Source organism: Anopheles cruzii, chromosome 2 (assembly GCF_943734635.1).
Source record: "Anopheles cruzii chromosome 2, idAnoCruzAS_RS32_06, whole genome shotgun sequence".
NCBI classification, from domain to species: domain Eukaryota; kingdom Metazoa; phylum Arthropoda; class Insecta; order Diptera; family Culicidae; genus Anopheles; species Anopheles cruzii.
This window is the reverse complement of record NC_069144.1, coordinates 36921289-36936496: the sequence shown is the minus strand read 5'-3', so window position 1 is coordinate 36936496 and position 15208 is coordinate 36921289. Positions and strand designations below refer to the sequence as shown.

Sequence of the window (15208 nt, the reverse complement as noted above, 5' to 3'; positions counted from 1 at the left end):
TCCGTCTTATCTATCGATCATGGGCCCCTGATGAACGCCACGTGTCGGGGCGACTCATTTAGATTCCACCCACGTGGCGTCGGTCACGTTGTGGCGACTCAGGCACAGAAGTCACCTCCGTTGTAGCACGGCAGATTGCGTTTATCCTTTTCCGGTCGCTCGATCCCAACCTGGTTGCCGTCCTCGTCCACGCAGTAGCACTCGCCCCGCCGACAGGCCAAACTGCGGTAGTTACCGTTCGGGCAGCACTCCGGAACGTCTAGACTTTTGCTGTCCACCAGCAACTTCCGAGCCCTGGCACACTCTGTGGGAAAAATGTTGTTAGGAAGTCGCGCAGGGGGCCAAGATTGGGCGTACTTACTGCAGGTCATGGTGGCAGCCAGGCGCGTGTTCGCGGGCGCCTGGTAGTTCTCGATCATGGCCCCGTCCCGGTCCGAGCAGTACAGGAAGTGCCCGGCCGGGTGACGCTGGACGCGCTCGTAGTACCCATCCGGCTGGCAGATGTCCCGGTCGAACTCGAGCACGTTGTAATCGTTCGCCCGATACTCACTGATGTCGTACAGTTGGGTCAGTTTGACGTTCTCACAGTCCCGCAGGTAGGTGGTGTTTTCGTGGAGTCTCCTGTCGACTGAGAAGAGCCACGAATTACTAGGGCGTTCATTAAGTTTTAGCGTTCGATACCAGAGGGCGGTTATGTTGGTACACTCTTCATGTGAACATATGTGAAATTTCATTTAAATCCGTTACTTAATTTTGTTTTACAAGCCATTTAGTATCGACGTGTCACAGTATTTTTTTCAACGGAAAAAATCAGGTATCGTGCAGTGATCGAATTATTATTTTTGGAAGGTTTAAAAGCAAAGGACATTTACGAACGAATGTTAAAAGTCTATAAGGATTCTTCACCTTTAATTGGAAAATAAAAAGAGGCCTTTCTGAGTTAAAACGTGGTCGTACTAGCTTCAAGACGATCAATGTTAAAAACGCCAAAAAACAGAAACAATACCTCAAATCGTAAAAAAAAATACAGGATATCGTATTAGAATATCGTCGAATCACTGACAGAGATTTAGTATAAGACCTAGCCATCAGATTAAGCAGTATAACCAATTATTTTGACATGAAGTATTGGGTTTCAGAAAGCTGTTTGCAAAATGGGTGCCGCATTCGCTAAAATGGAATAAAAACGCATTCGAATGCAAGTTTCTCGGCAACATTTTGAGCTTTTTCGAAAGGATAAAGTGGATTTTGTGCATTAAATCATCACTGTGGATGAGACTTAGGTCTATCAATATGATCTGAATTAAAACAAGAGGCTAAGGAGTGCTGTTTGAACCTGTTTCTTCGGCTCCGAAGACGAATAGGAATTTTGGGATTTTCGGATTACTTGCAAACTAGTAAAACAATAAATTTTAATTCAGATTCATTTTAAACTATTAGACAAACCACTGGTGAAAATTCGTGAAAAAGACCCGGTTTGCAGAAGAAGCAAATAATTTTTCATCAGGACAATCCTTTGCGCCGTGCCACAAGAGCATTTTGAAAATGGCAAAAATCCATGAACTTAAATTCGAATTGTTGGAGTATTCCACCGTATTCAACAGATTTGGCCCCAAGCGACTTCCATCTGTTTTCAGACCATAAAAAAATCGTGCTCAGAAAGCGTTTTTCATCAAATGATGACGTCATAGCAGCGCGGAAGCTTATTTTGAAGACCTTCCAGAAATCTCACTTCTTCTTAGGGAGTCTCGTTGGAGTGTATTGATGTTCAGGGAGACCATACTGAATAATAAAGTATGTTTCAAACCTTAAAAATGTGTCCTTCTTATGGACTTAATGAACTGAATGAACAACCTAGTAGGGTGTGTGGGACAAACAGGCTTCTACTACGACAAACACCCGCTACTACTTACAGCATGGTAGGGTCGAGAGACCCCGGTAACATTGCGAAGGTCCGACGTAGGCTGACCGGTGTGCATGTCAACGCAGACACACATCTGATCGACGCACTGCAGCTGATCGAACGAGCCTTTCGAGTCGCACCGCGACGTTAGCACCGGGTACGGAGAGTTGAGCAGCTTGCGGGCTTTCCCGGCCAATCGGGAACACTCTGCAAAGTGGGAGACAGCCCCAATCATTAGCGTATCACCCCTTTAGCCCCTGAACCTCGAGCCCCTACCGCATCTCATCGATATCTGGATGTTGGCCGTGTGGACCGCCTCACCAAAGATGCGCTGTCCATCTTCATCGACGCAGTAGCACCTGGGAAGAGAGACAGAGCGACAGTGAGTGAGATGCCCCATGGCAGCCATTTGACACCCGCATACGTCTGTCCGGGGATGCATCGAACGGGCTGATAATTGCCGTCCGCATCGCACTCCGGGCGCTGCATTAGATGGCCGATCAGTCCTGCCTGGCGCTGATCGTCAAATTCCTTCTGAGCCGTGTAGCATTTGCTGGACTCCAACACTGTGCCGGGGAGAGGGAGTGAATGGGGATCAGTGGTTAAGTCTGGAGTGGCGCGCGCAGGATACGTACTCGGTTGACAGGTTGGATGCTCGTCCCCGTCCGCCACCTTGCAGTACAGTCCGGGACCGCAGATACCGGCCGGTACCGGAAATCCCAGCCCGCCCACGGAACAGTCGTCGCCGAGACGCAGGTTCTCGATGCACGTCCGGCAGCAGGAACACGGTGTGGCCGACGGGAAGATGATCCCGTTGTGGGTCGCATTCATCGCCCGGCAAGCGATCCGCAGCGGTTCACACTCGTTGTTCTCTCGGTAGTTCTGAGGGACAGGAAGTAGAACTGTTATCAGGGTCGGAAGTTGCAAAATGCGCGCTGATGGGCCCACATCACAAAAGTCCTCGGTGCAGACGTAGTTATTGGTGAGCTCCAGCTGGGCTCCGGTTCGAAGGACTCCGTGCGAGGCCAGCACCATCAGGCCGAAGAGTAGATTCATGGTGTGTTTTTGTGTCGCCCGCGGGGATTGTAAAGTTGTGAAAGCTAGCGCAACACTTTCTCCACTGACGCGGTTTCACTGACAGTGACAGGCGTAATAAATCAACTTCGCGATGGAGCAATTACAAGCTGTAATCAGTGACAAGGTGTGGTGAGATAACGATAAGAGAGATCGACTACGATGTCGAGCTGGGCCATTGGACCATTTCTGTGGCGGTTCCAATTTACTGGCCACAGCAATTAAGAAACAGATAGGTTTCGGGTAAAATCAATGACGGCAATTCGCTACACGCCTTTCGTTTGTTTCAACCATTGATTTTAAATCACTCACTTGCGTAACTGAATCTTAAAATGTGAAAATTGAATATTTTCTTTGTTGATTTTGATTTTTGTTTTGCAGCCAGTTCACGTAATGTATGTACATTAAAAAAACTTGACTGCAAAAATGACTGCAAATATTAGCTTAAATAATGTATCTTTAATAGATACTGTTTACAGCTCTCTATAACCTGTATAATTTGTGTATTTTCCTTCGACTAACTATACAGCACAGTTGTAAATTAAATATAATCATTTCGTGATGTAATTGGAGGACTTGCGATGTTAGAAAATACATTAAACAAGATTCATTATGTAATTAACACATAATAAAATCAATTATTAGCAACAGTTTCAATTGCTGCTCACCGACTATCGATCAATTGCCAACATCGACTTTTTTTCTAAATTCAGCTTTGTGCAAAAATAAAAAATAACTGAACCGAATCGGTGAAACCAAAATTAACGTAACTAGCTGTTAGAGCATCAGCATTATAAATACCATGTATATTTTCAGCGGTCTTAGCTTGAATTTTCGCCTCTATCAAAGAAAAACTGTAAAATGTACCCAATTTTCTTTTTGGTGACTTCCATTGTTGACATAAACAAGTAACGCATCTTTTAAGGTGTGAATTAAATGCATATTGTGACTGTATCGTACACTGTCATGTAAAAAGCCGTTTTAAAGTTTCTTCAGAAAAATATTCTCGAATATTGTTTAAATATATCGTGATGTGAGTGCAATCCGCAATCCAAACCTTTCAAAAATCATCGCATCGAACGACCCAAGTTTTATTCAATTTCCTAAGCGTTGGGGTCTTGACTCGATTCGTTTGCTTCGTCACATTCTGTTTATTTCTGTGTGCTGCTCTGGCGTGCATAGAAAAATCCAGGACGCCCACGGCTACGTGTGACGGCGAGATGCGGACAACATATCGCCCCCAATCGGAACATAACGGCCGGTCCCGGTTCGTTCGTGTCAACTGTCGGCGACGTGACACGCAATCGGCGGCCGCGGCGGCAGCCGGCTCAACAGGTCCGTTCGATGTTTGGCGGTGTAAACAAACAGGCCATGGGTCGCCTCCGGTTACCGCAAAGTTTCCCCGGGCAACGGCGTCTATCTCTAGGGAAACCGCTCGAAAGAAGCGAGAAGCCACCCAAAAGCTAACGCCACGCCAGTCGGCTGTGACGCGTCGAAACGGAACCAACACACCATTAACCCGGGTGCTTCCCTGGAGGCCACCCTTCGCGCGGGAGTCTACAGAAATCAAGGGATCTGAATCTGAGGTCCACGGTCTGCTGAGTTGACGAAGGGTCATCTGCGAGTGCGGTGCGCGGTAGGGTTTCGAATTTTCGTGGCCCGGCCATCTCCATCGGCCATGGATCCGGTGCTGCTGGAACGGGAACGGGTTCTGTTCCGGTTGAACGAAGAAATAAACGCCAAGTCACGGGGACTGTTCGAGCTGAACGAAAACGTCAGCTGGATGACGACGAAGCGTCGGTTGCGGCACGGTATGAAGAAGCTTAACAACGGTGGCTCGATGGCGGTGGTGGTGGCGGCCGTCGACGAGAGCCCGTCGTCTACCGAGACGGTGACGGACCGGGAGACCGAGCGGGCCACGACGGACGACGAACCGGAACAGGAAGGAACGGGCGACGATCGGAGGTCGGCGATCGGGTTCTTTGCCACGGTGGTTAGCGAGAGCGAGCAGGAACATGCGCGGGCCGGTGAACAACCGGCCACGACGACGACCCTCACCGAGATCCGGTGCGACGCGATCCAAGAAGAGCAGCACCTTCGCAGCAGCGGCACCAACAACCTTCAGCTGCAGCAACAACAGCAACTTCAGCTGGTGAAGGTCACGACCGTCTCCGTCGAGCAGCGGAAGGTGACAGCTGGCGCGGGGCAACGGGTCGCCGGTGGTGGTGGTCCACCCGGAACCGGGACGCTCGTTGCCAGCAAGTCGGTGACGTCATCGGCACGGAATTTGAGCAAAAACATGGCCGACGTCGTACCGAAGGTGCTCGAGAAGAAGAACATCAGCACGGAGGGGTTGATCAAGTAAGGCGGGCGGGGGGGGGGTGAGGGGGAAGCCACCCACGACACACCTAAACATGGTTCGACACGATCCACAGATTCCTCAAGTCGAAGGCCGCCATCCTGCAGACGGAGATGGAGTCGAGCCAGAAGCAGAACGAGGCTAATGTCAAGGACTTGCATTTGGCGCTGGACCGCCTGAAGCAGTTGGAGGCGCTGAAGGAGCAGCTACTGACGAAGAACGGGGCTCTCGAGCGGACGGTGAAAAAGTTCGAGGAACGTAACCTGGAGCTGGACAAACTGCTGAAGGTAAGCCCCTGCCAAGCCCCTGCTCCGATGGCATTAGAAAGCCCAATAGAAGTTCAGTTCTCTTGACGGTACGGTATTGTACATTTCGGGTTGGTTTGTCGTTGGGCCTTTTTTGGGCAGGAGAAGGACGTCCAGCTGAACAACGCGGCGAAGGAGCTGTATGGGGCCCGATCGGAGATACGGAATCTGGCGCAGATCAACCAGACGCAGGAGAAGCGGCTGTACAAGGCGCACGAGGAGGCCGAGAATCTGCGCATCAAGCTGAACATTGCGAACGACTCGGAGAAGGTACCGGTTTGTTATGTTTGCTAGTGTTGTTACTGTACGTTAATTATTATTATTTGGAAGGACACCAAATACGGTCTAACTGTCGAACGTAAACTACCATTTATGAGTCAAAAGCTTATCACTTTTAGTTAATTTTGTTTGGTATCAGATAATTAATAATCATTTGAGTATTATTATTTGGTAATAATTAAGTAAAAATAGCTGTTTGGATGGTCAAATTATATGCCAATTTTTAATTAAATTAGTACACAAGCCGTAGATTGAAATCATTTTAAAAGCATTGAATAATTTAAATTAACAAATATAAGTAACGTACGAGATATGAAAAGATAAAGTAAAAAGAAGGTATTTCATTTCATCAATAAACATATGGAGCAAAATTATAAAATCTCTTTCTGATTATCAAAATAAGGAAAGGAACATGTATGAACTGAACAATAGGAATCATTAGGCTTAATATTGTTTGTGGTAAATTATTTAAAAACACTTGTTTTTAACCAGACAGTAACTAGACAGTGTCTTAATCAACTACAAAAACTCACACAATTGTTCCAAACATTGAAAAGTAAAACGAAGTTTAGTTCAAGATTTAGAAGATTTTAGATTAGATTTTGCGAAAAATACGAGGTTGACAAATTTACTTGATTCAATCAAAAATCAATCAAAAATATGATATAAGATGGTGATAGTTTTGCTGTATTTGGCGAAATGACAACTTTGCTGTAGTCAGGGATCATTGATACCAAAGAAATATATTAACCAAACGTATTTAAAACAAGCTAATTTGCACCTTTGCACCATCGAGACTGTTAAATTTAGTAGGATCTTTTCAGGTACTCCATGGTTCATGAATGGCCAGATGTTCTCAATGGTTGGCTGGTCTGGATAAGATTCTGTTGTACGGTGAAATCTTCGCCAATAAAACTTGTTCCATCTTGAATGATATTTTCTATCGTCAAGTTTTGCCCAGCTTCCTAGTCACTATGACCAGAAAATGTCACCAACTGGTAACTTTTAAAGAAACATCGAATTCCAGGACAATAATGCCGTTGCCATTTATTTCCTAAATGATGATTTAGACATCATGTAGCAGAAAATTGCAACTCCTCATAATAAAAGTTGCGTCATACGAAAAATTTATCACTCCTGAACAGTTTTCCTCAAAATAAGGGACGTTTCAAAACATGCCGATTCTAAAATACTGTAAGCGCTTTTTTTTATTGACCTTGGTCAGGTGCGGAATGCTCCAGAAAACAAGGCCAGATTTGTCTACATCCTATAGGTTACGTCTAATGACATGCACGGAAGGGAGTTCTTTACCTTTTGATTTTAGTTATTGTCGAATACTCAAGGCGGATTGTTAAGGGTTTGTGGAGGAGATATTCAGCATACATTTAACAACTCGTTTTGGTGTTGATTTCTTGCACTAACGAGCTTCAATATTCAATATTCAAGTTACGTTTTTATAACCCTTGATTATTTAACCGATGCCTGCCTCAGATGGTCGAATATTTTTGCAACATCATTATGTTTCATCACTAAAACTTATAATAATAACCTTTCGACTTTGTTCTACGGTCAGTTTACAATATTTCGAGGGTTTTGTCATTTTTTAAGCTGAGAAACAGCATAATGCATAATTTTGCATTTTGAATATGAAAACATGTAAAATATCACGATATTATTGCTCATACATAACTAAATCTACTATAATTGATTTATTACTGAGCAAAACGAGGATAATTGGTGTGAAAAACTGAAAACTTCATATTTCCAACTTCAACTAAACTTGTTTTCGTGATGTTTAAATTCACCTATGGCCACAAATGGCCGTATCAGTCTACGAGATCAAATCAAAATGTTAATCAATGCTCTTAAAAACTCAATCTAGCATTAAACGTGTCAAAAGAGAGATTCAAAATGAAGATATACCCTTTTCTCACATATCATTCACATGTTCAGTAGCTAAACTGCTTTTTTCTTTCCACTGAACATCAATCAAGGGATGAAATTATTCATAAATAAATAAATACATTACATTATTCTCGAACAAATTAAAATGGTGTGATTTGACCAAACTAACCCCGCTGATAGAGCAGTCGGTAACGTTCTTCGCTGTCAGCACAGCTGGCCTGAGTTCGAATCCCGGGATCGGTTGTCCTTCAACCGGCCATGGTTTCGATTCCCGATACCGGCATGACAGGGGGGTTGGCGCGGGGCTAACAATCCCGTCCGTAAAAATTAAATGTTACAGAAGAGCATCAGAGATTAACATTGTTTCTGGTGCAGGCCAAGACTGCTCAGCGGTTGTAGCGCCAAAAGAAGAAGAAGAAGAAGAATATTTGACCAAACTACACTTGACCAACTTCACCAACATAAAATTCTTAATTTATTTCCACGATTTTGTTTTAATCAACAATATTCAGTCGATTTCGTCGAGTCTTCTACTCAATCCGTTCAGGGTTTCCAACTCGACTTAGTTTTTTATCAGAAAGACCCCAAATGAAATGAAAGCAAGACTACAGAACCAGCCACATATTGTCTTGCGCGTTGCCCGTAGACCACTCCGACTTTTAATGACTCATTTGCCGCCCGCTCGCCCACAGGAAACGCGCGACGGTGCCCGCCAGGAACGGATAACGTACGAGAAGCAGATCAAACAGCTCCGCAAGCAGCGCACCGAGGTGCTGGCCGACTACAAGAAGCTGCTGCTGAGCGTCGACCAGCTGAAAAAGCAAAACTTCAACCAGGAGCAGTCGAAGCTGATCAACGACTTCGAGCAGGACTACTTCCGCCACCTGGAGGACCCATCGCTCGGCATCCCGTCACCCACGACGATTTAGTGTGCAGCAGGCGCGAAGGCGCACGAGACAGGACATCGGCGGCAGTAGACATAGTCGTAAAACGGTAGAGAAATAAAGGCGTCCATTTCTACATTTTCCCCCTGCCGGACTCCTGCTAATGTTGCGCACGATTTGGCGACGGAAATATCTCGATTAGTCATTCCACGACGATGCCGCGCGCCGGGAGCTATGTGCCGCCTGCCTTCCCGAATCGATTTGGGCCCGTTCATTATTCGACATTCCAGCGGTGGCGGCGTTCGATGCTCACGATTCTTTCCGGTATCGGAACTCGTTGCATATGCAGCCCACGACACGCCCGGTCCGGGGCACGACGGGTAAAACGTTTCCCGGTAACGACGAAGGAATTAAAGAAAGACCCGAGCGACGGCGGCGGTTTCTTTGCTCCGTGGTGGCTGCCGCTGCATCTTGTCTTGTCTTTGTTGCACATTCTTGGCGGCGGTGCTTTGTCCGCGACTGGTTGCAGTTCTTCGCCCGCCGTTGGTATTGGTGACACCACCACCGGGGGTACCCCAGCCAAGCGCCAAGTCCGGTTTTGCGGCGGCCTGGACTGCAGCCGCGGGCGCCATGTTGGAAAATGGGTGGCAGAGATTTGTGTGTGTGTGCAGTGGCGGTTGCAGTGGCGCGTAGGACGTTCGGATTTGCGCCCAGACCCAGATGACGCTGGTGGCGATGATGTTTACGGCCAGCTCGGTGTTGCTGATATGCTGCTGCTGATGATGATGATCACCAGCGCGCCACACTCGATGAGACGAGCCCGATTGGATGACCCATTTTTTCGGCGGTGGCCGATGAAAATGAGGACACTTTTACTTCCTTGCGAGGCGCTCCCGGACGGGGAGTCCCGCGGGGTGGCGGGATGTTAGTTTAGCTGGTTGGTGGTTCCACCAGGAGAACTTGTTTTTGCCTCGATTTTCTCTAATTTCTTGCTGAGGCCGAACTGCTGCCCGGCCGCCCGGCAGGAAGCCAGTAATGATCGATCGTGTTGGTTGCATGTCAAGAGGCCGAATGTGGAGCCCACAGCACCAGCCGGCCAGCTGGTCGAATGAAAGTAAGTGAGGGAAAAAGTTGTTTAATTAGTGGGCCGAACGTATTAAGGTCACCTTTGGATGGTGGAAGTTTTTTTTCGTTTTGGCCCCGGGCCGCCGATCGGAATCGTTAATGATGAGCAGATGATCGCCACTAGGGGGAAAAAAGGCTCCATGCTGCTGGGATGGGATCGTAAAAGTGAACTTTCGGCGCCGTTTTTGTGATAGGCTTAGGAATGCGCCGATAGTGCGACGGAAAGAAGGTTACGATCTGAACAATAGTTAGGTTTCGTAGGTTCTTCGGTTGCCGACAATAAAAAAATCCAACGCTGTGCCTAACGGTTTAAATAGGTATCAGAAGGTAAACATCTGCATAATGGCCGGGTTTTTGCAGAGAATGCTCGCAGTTAAGCGAATGCACGGAATACTCCTCTATTAGCACAATGTCCATCACCGGGCGTTGTGTTTCTGGTGAGAAAACATCATCTCCAGCTCCCCCCTCATTCGGAGAGTCTCATGGTTGACCCACAAAAAAAACGATTCTTTCGCTAACGGGCCGAAAGCTGGAGCTACAAGCGGTCAAGCTCGGAATTAAATAAAGCCCACTATGCACGAGGTGCGCTTCTGACAGTCGCGATCGCGGATCGCGACAACCACTACACGCAGCAGTCTTGTAGCAGTTTCTTCGCGCAATCACATTGCACCCATCATTGATCAAGACGCGCTGACGATGACGGTCGCGATCGCGGCGGCAACGCGATCGTTTACGAACGCAACGCGAATGCCTCTCACCAACACCACGGCGCGAGTGCGCGAACGTTCGAATGGGAAGGCTTAAGGCTGGACGGAGGATGAACAGAGATGGCAGCAACCCGTTCAAAACGGGAGGCATCCTAGCACCCTAGAGGTATCGTAGCGTGCGTTGATGGATCCGAACAAGATTTACTTATGTTTTCTCAGAATGTTGCCGTTGTTTTTGGTTTCGGTTTTTGTTGGTTAGGTTAGTTTAATGCTAGTTAAGAAAGTATTGTTGGATGTACAAGAATTTTCCGAAGGGCCATTCGTCGAATGTAGAATAACAAAAGACTAGGCACCGACGGGATTGTAGCCGAGCTCATGAAGAGTACAGGAAAGTGAGTCGAATACGAGATCCATCGAATCATAGCTGAGGTATGCGATAGAGAATCGATGTTTTGGGACTGGAATCTTGACATCACCGACTGATCTCATACGTTGATAACATAAGATCTTGGCATCATCGACTGATCTCATACGTTGATAGTTGGCAACTATCAGGGAGGATTCAGAAGAAGAAAGTCTTCCACCGATCTGATCTTCATCATGCGGCAGATCCTGGAAAAGATGATTGAGTTCAGTCAGAACACCTATCATCTCTTCGTCGATTTCAAGACCGTATGATAACATAGCCAGCGTAAAATTGTACGAGACCATGACTAGTTTCGGAATACCAGCCAAACTTACCAGACTTGTTAGAATGGCCATGACCAACGCCACAAACCAAGTGGAGGTGGATGAAAAGCTCTTCAATCCCCTCGATACCACACCAAGGTATTATGCCAGGGGGACGGACTAGCTTGTCTCCTCTTGACCCATGCGCTGGACTCTGGGGTGGAGACCTCAGAGACTATCTACTTCAAGTCCAGCTAGACCCTGGCCTACGCTGATGAGATAGACATTATAGGTCGAAAGCTCTCCAATGTATCTCAGACTTACATAGGGATCGAGCAAGTTGCGGAGAATCTCAGTCTGCAGATAAACTAAAACAAGACCAAAGGTTAGCACCAACCACGACATTACTAAGGAAACTACTTCGTTCACATCTCGTAGCTGGGGTTACACAGAACCTTCTTAATCCCAGTATTCAAATGCTCATCTGACGCATCTCAAATGTACTCACCTCGCCAGGCTTCGGTGGGCTGGTCATGTCATGAGAACTGTGGAAGAAGAACCACTTGTCAGAGAGTTAGTTTTCGCACCATTTTTGTACGATCGTGTTGTGTGAGGATATGATCGCTGATGTGGAACACTTTCTTGCAACGGTTTGCAAAAATATTCAAATGGTCGAAAGTTCAAATTATACAAAAATTCCAGATGAAAAGCAAGAAGTGTGTAGCAGACATGAGTTACCGAGTCAGGTAAATTTAGAAAGTGTTTAATCAGTAGAGAAAGTCAGGAACAAAACTATGTACACGAGAATTGCAAACCCTGAAGTGAGCACTCGAAATATAAACTTGAAACGGTGAACAAGTGTCCGTACCAAATATATCATGTGAAAGTTCACAACATGGCGACCGTGACAGCTTTACAGCTTCTATCAGCTTCAGCAGCTTTCAGCGGCGAATAAACAGCTTTTCCCACTCGGCTGCCGGCGTAAGGAACGCAACGCGCACACCAACCAACCGCCGAGCCGTTCAGTTTCAAGGTATTCTGGTTTGTGGCCGCGCGTTGAAGTCTCTCGAGGCACCCGAAGCCGCCATCAGTCGGTCCGTAGCATCGTAGCGGTAAAGTAAGTGGCCCGTTCCGTTCCGTTCCGTGGGCTTTCAGCCGTGGGTTTCGCGTGCGCATTCGGCGGACTTGGCCGGCTGGTTGCGTTGTGTTGCGTTGTGTTTTTTCGTCATCGACAGTGAGAGAGAGGGAGAGAGAGAGAGCGAGAGAAGGCGCAAGAAAATGCGTTTCATTCGATCTCCGGCTCCGGCTCGTTACTCGTTTTTGGCCGCAACTGGTGACTGCGGTGACTTCGTGGTGGTGTCCGTGCACCGCCCGCCGCCGCTGTGTAGGGTTTTTCTTTTTCTGGCCTTCTGACTTCTCGACTCATAACTCCCCGGAGCGGTTGGAGCCCCCCCCGGGTTGGAGTTCTTATTTTGTTTTAGTTTCGGCTGTCCGGCGTGTGTCGCGGTTTATTAGTTGCCCTGTGTCTTATTTGTTTTTCCTTTCCAATCGCTCGTTAAGCTTCTTTGTTTATTGTGGCCCCGGTCAGCTTTCGCACGCCCGCTCCGAGATCTTCGGTTGATCGTTGTTTTCGATTGTTGCGCAGCGTAGTGTTGAGAAATTTATTTATTCCCCCAAATTTGACACCCGCTGAGCACGATCGGGGTGGGTTAGCAGAGGTATCCTTTCGATGGCCCGTTGGAAGTGACAGCGAAACGGGGAACCGAAAAACGCTTGCTCTCTCCCTTCGGGGTCCCTTTTGTGCCGCTCGCCCTCTCCCTCTCACTCACACACACACGACCCTTTGAGTGATTAAAACGAAACCGAAGAATTGTACGACACGAAAAATTAAACGTTTTCACGCAGCATTTGGTCTCCCGCGCCCTGGAGACGGATCGTGTCCGAGATAGTCGGCGCAGTGTGTGGTTGTGCATCCCAGGGCACAAGGGCGCGCGCGTATGTGTGTGATTTTTTTCGAGACCGCGGAATTCCTCACCACGCACCTTATTTTTATTGGCCACTCTTTGTTAAATAAATTCTCTCCGTTGTTTCGGTGCCATAGGAAGGCGCAAGGAAGCGATGCAGTCAAAGTGCAACGAAATGCATACCGTGAGGTGATCCTGAACGGAACCCGATTTTGCTGCTGCTGCTGTGTGAGAGCGGTGGTGTGTGAGTGCAGTGCGTCGGTGCCTTTTTTAACGCCAGCAAGGAGCGAAGAGCCAAGTGATAAAGAATACGCAAAATTGGGAACCGTCCCGTGAGTGTGCTTGTGTGTGTGCGTGTGTGTCTTGTGCAAGGCTACAAGGCCGACACAGTGCAAGGAAAAAGGAGTCAAGCAGGATCAGGCCTGGAGCACCGGGCTGCGATCGTCTTTCGCTCGGCTCACCCAAACCGGTCCAAAGTCCGGCGGCCCATTTGGCGGTGGCCAACATCGATCAGCATCAGCGGAGGGTTATTTGGTGCTCTGCGAACGTTGCGTAACCTCAACAAAAAAAGTCGAAAGTAAGTAGTAGATTGTAAATCGCCCAATCGGTGGGTCCTGTCCGTCGTTTTCGGTCGCTTTACGAAACCATTTGCTTCAAAACCGGCCTCCGGCTCGTCTCCACGGCGGCCAATGAAGTGCAACCCGCGTCGCATTGCACCGATCGCGGTGGCATTTACGGTGTGGCCTTTGCGGTACGCCGTGTAAAGCTACACCGTCACGCTTGTTAATCATTGGCAAAAATTGGGCCCGTATCTCGCCGGCCGGCCAGTCGCAATCGGGGCCCCCCACCCCATACTTATGCTGGCCACCGCGTTCCGATTTGTTTTCCTAAGATTCGGGATCGGATCGCGGATTAGTGATTGGGCACCCACGTTGTTGTTACGGTACGAAAAAACAATTATTAAACAGTTTTTTCCCACTCGATCATTACTCCATCATTTCGGGCCGGATAATTTATTGGGATGATTGGGAGGTTTCTTGTATGTGGCATGTTTTGCATACGGCGAAGAAGTAATGACTGCCTTGTGACTCGCCTCTGATCGCCCCTGATCGGCTCAAAGCGTGTTACTACGTGCCATTAAACCGCGACCTGAAGTGGATCCGTTTCGTAGAAGAAAACAATCTCCACAAAAACACGTTATGTCCGCTCTTTATTTTATCAATTTACTACCTTCCCTATAACGGCTTTCCGGCCTCGTAGGCACCTGTGGTCGCCCCACCCTGTGGTGGGACCTGTGGGCTCGTTTTTCCCTGGCATCACTTTCCTCGCTCTACTTAACCCCGTGGCTCTAACCCCGTTAGAGGCGGCCTACACCCTCCTGGGATGGGAAGGCTTCCGCAGGTGCATATTAATTGTTATCGGAGAAGGGAGGCGCACAGAAAAAAAAACGGCCGATTACATAATGTGCGAATTAAGAATAACTGTGCAAAAGCTTGGCCCGGTGCTCGTGGCTGAGTGTGAATAAAACAGAAAAAACAGCGCACAACAAGCTGCGCCATTTTTTATTTGCGGTGTTCCCATGAACTTTTTTGCCCTTCCCCCTGATCACGGGACGAGGCAAATGAAACGATCGCGTCTCATTCGGTTTGCCCTCCGCGCGCCCGATCTGGTGCCCGTTTCGCGCAGGGCAAGGTCGAGATGCCATAAAAGATGCCGGCACCGCGGCAATGGCGGCGCACGAACGATGATTTAGCGCACGATAAAGCAACAAATAACACCGCACCACGCCCAGAGGTGCAATTACAGCGGCGGAGTCGTGAAGATCGCCAAACTGAGTGCACGACTTTTGTGTGTCGAGGATCGATCGCACCCCCGGGGCTCGGGGTGCGTGTGCCACAATGCGGTGCGTGAGTCATTTCGGGAAGGTGAGTGAGCGTCGTAGGGATCGCGTTGCCTTGTTCTTACCCACAACCGGTGGGCTCAAGAATTCCCCGACTCCGAAGCCCACGCAATCGACGCCGAGTCGCTTACTCA

General features: G+C 48.0%; 2 protein-coding genes and 1 pseudogene across 4 annotated transcripts in view; 2 read left to right on the top strand and 1 right to left on the bottom strand.

Annotated features, from left to right (window-relative positions):
- Positions 1-66: 66 nt before the first annotated feature.
- LOC128278986 (uncharacterized) lies at positions 67-2959 on the bottom strand (annotated as a pseudogene).
- A 1696-nt stretch (positions 2960-4655) lies between these two features.
- LOC128278985 (uncharacterized) lies at positions 4656-8754 on the top strand. The gene is made up of 4 exons (XM_053017707.1): positions 4656-5338; positions 5413-5623; positions 5744-5911; positions 8518-8754. The coding sequence occupies exons 1-4, from the start codon at positions 4656-4658 to the stop codon at positions 8752-8754; spliced, it is 1299 nt and encodes a 432-aa protein (XP_052873667.1).
- Positions 8755-12290: 3536 nt separating this feature from the next.
- The window catches only part of LOC128269316 (uncharacterized), a 39086-nt gene continuing 36168 nt past the window's right edge, over positions 12291-15208 (top strand). Inside the window, exons 1-2 of one of the 3 annotated variants that reach the window (XM_053006751.1) lie at positions 12291-12327; positions 13312-13751. The gene's annotated coding sequence lies outside the window, so the exon portion shown is untranslated. Of the gene's footprint in view, positions 12368-12533; positions 12595-13311; positions 13752-15208 lie in introns of those variants that run through there. The other 2 variants (XM_053006752.1, XM_053006754.1) reach the window with 2 other exon arrangements.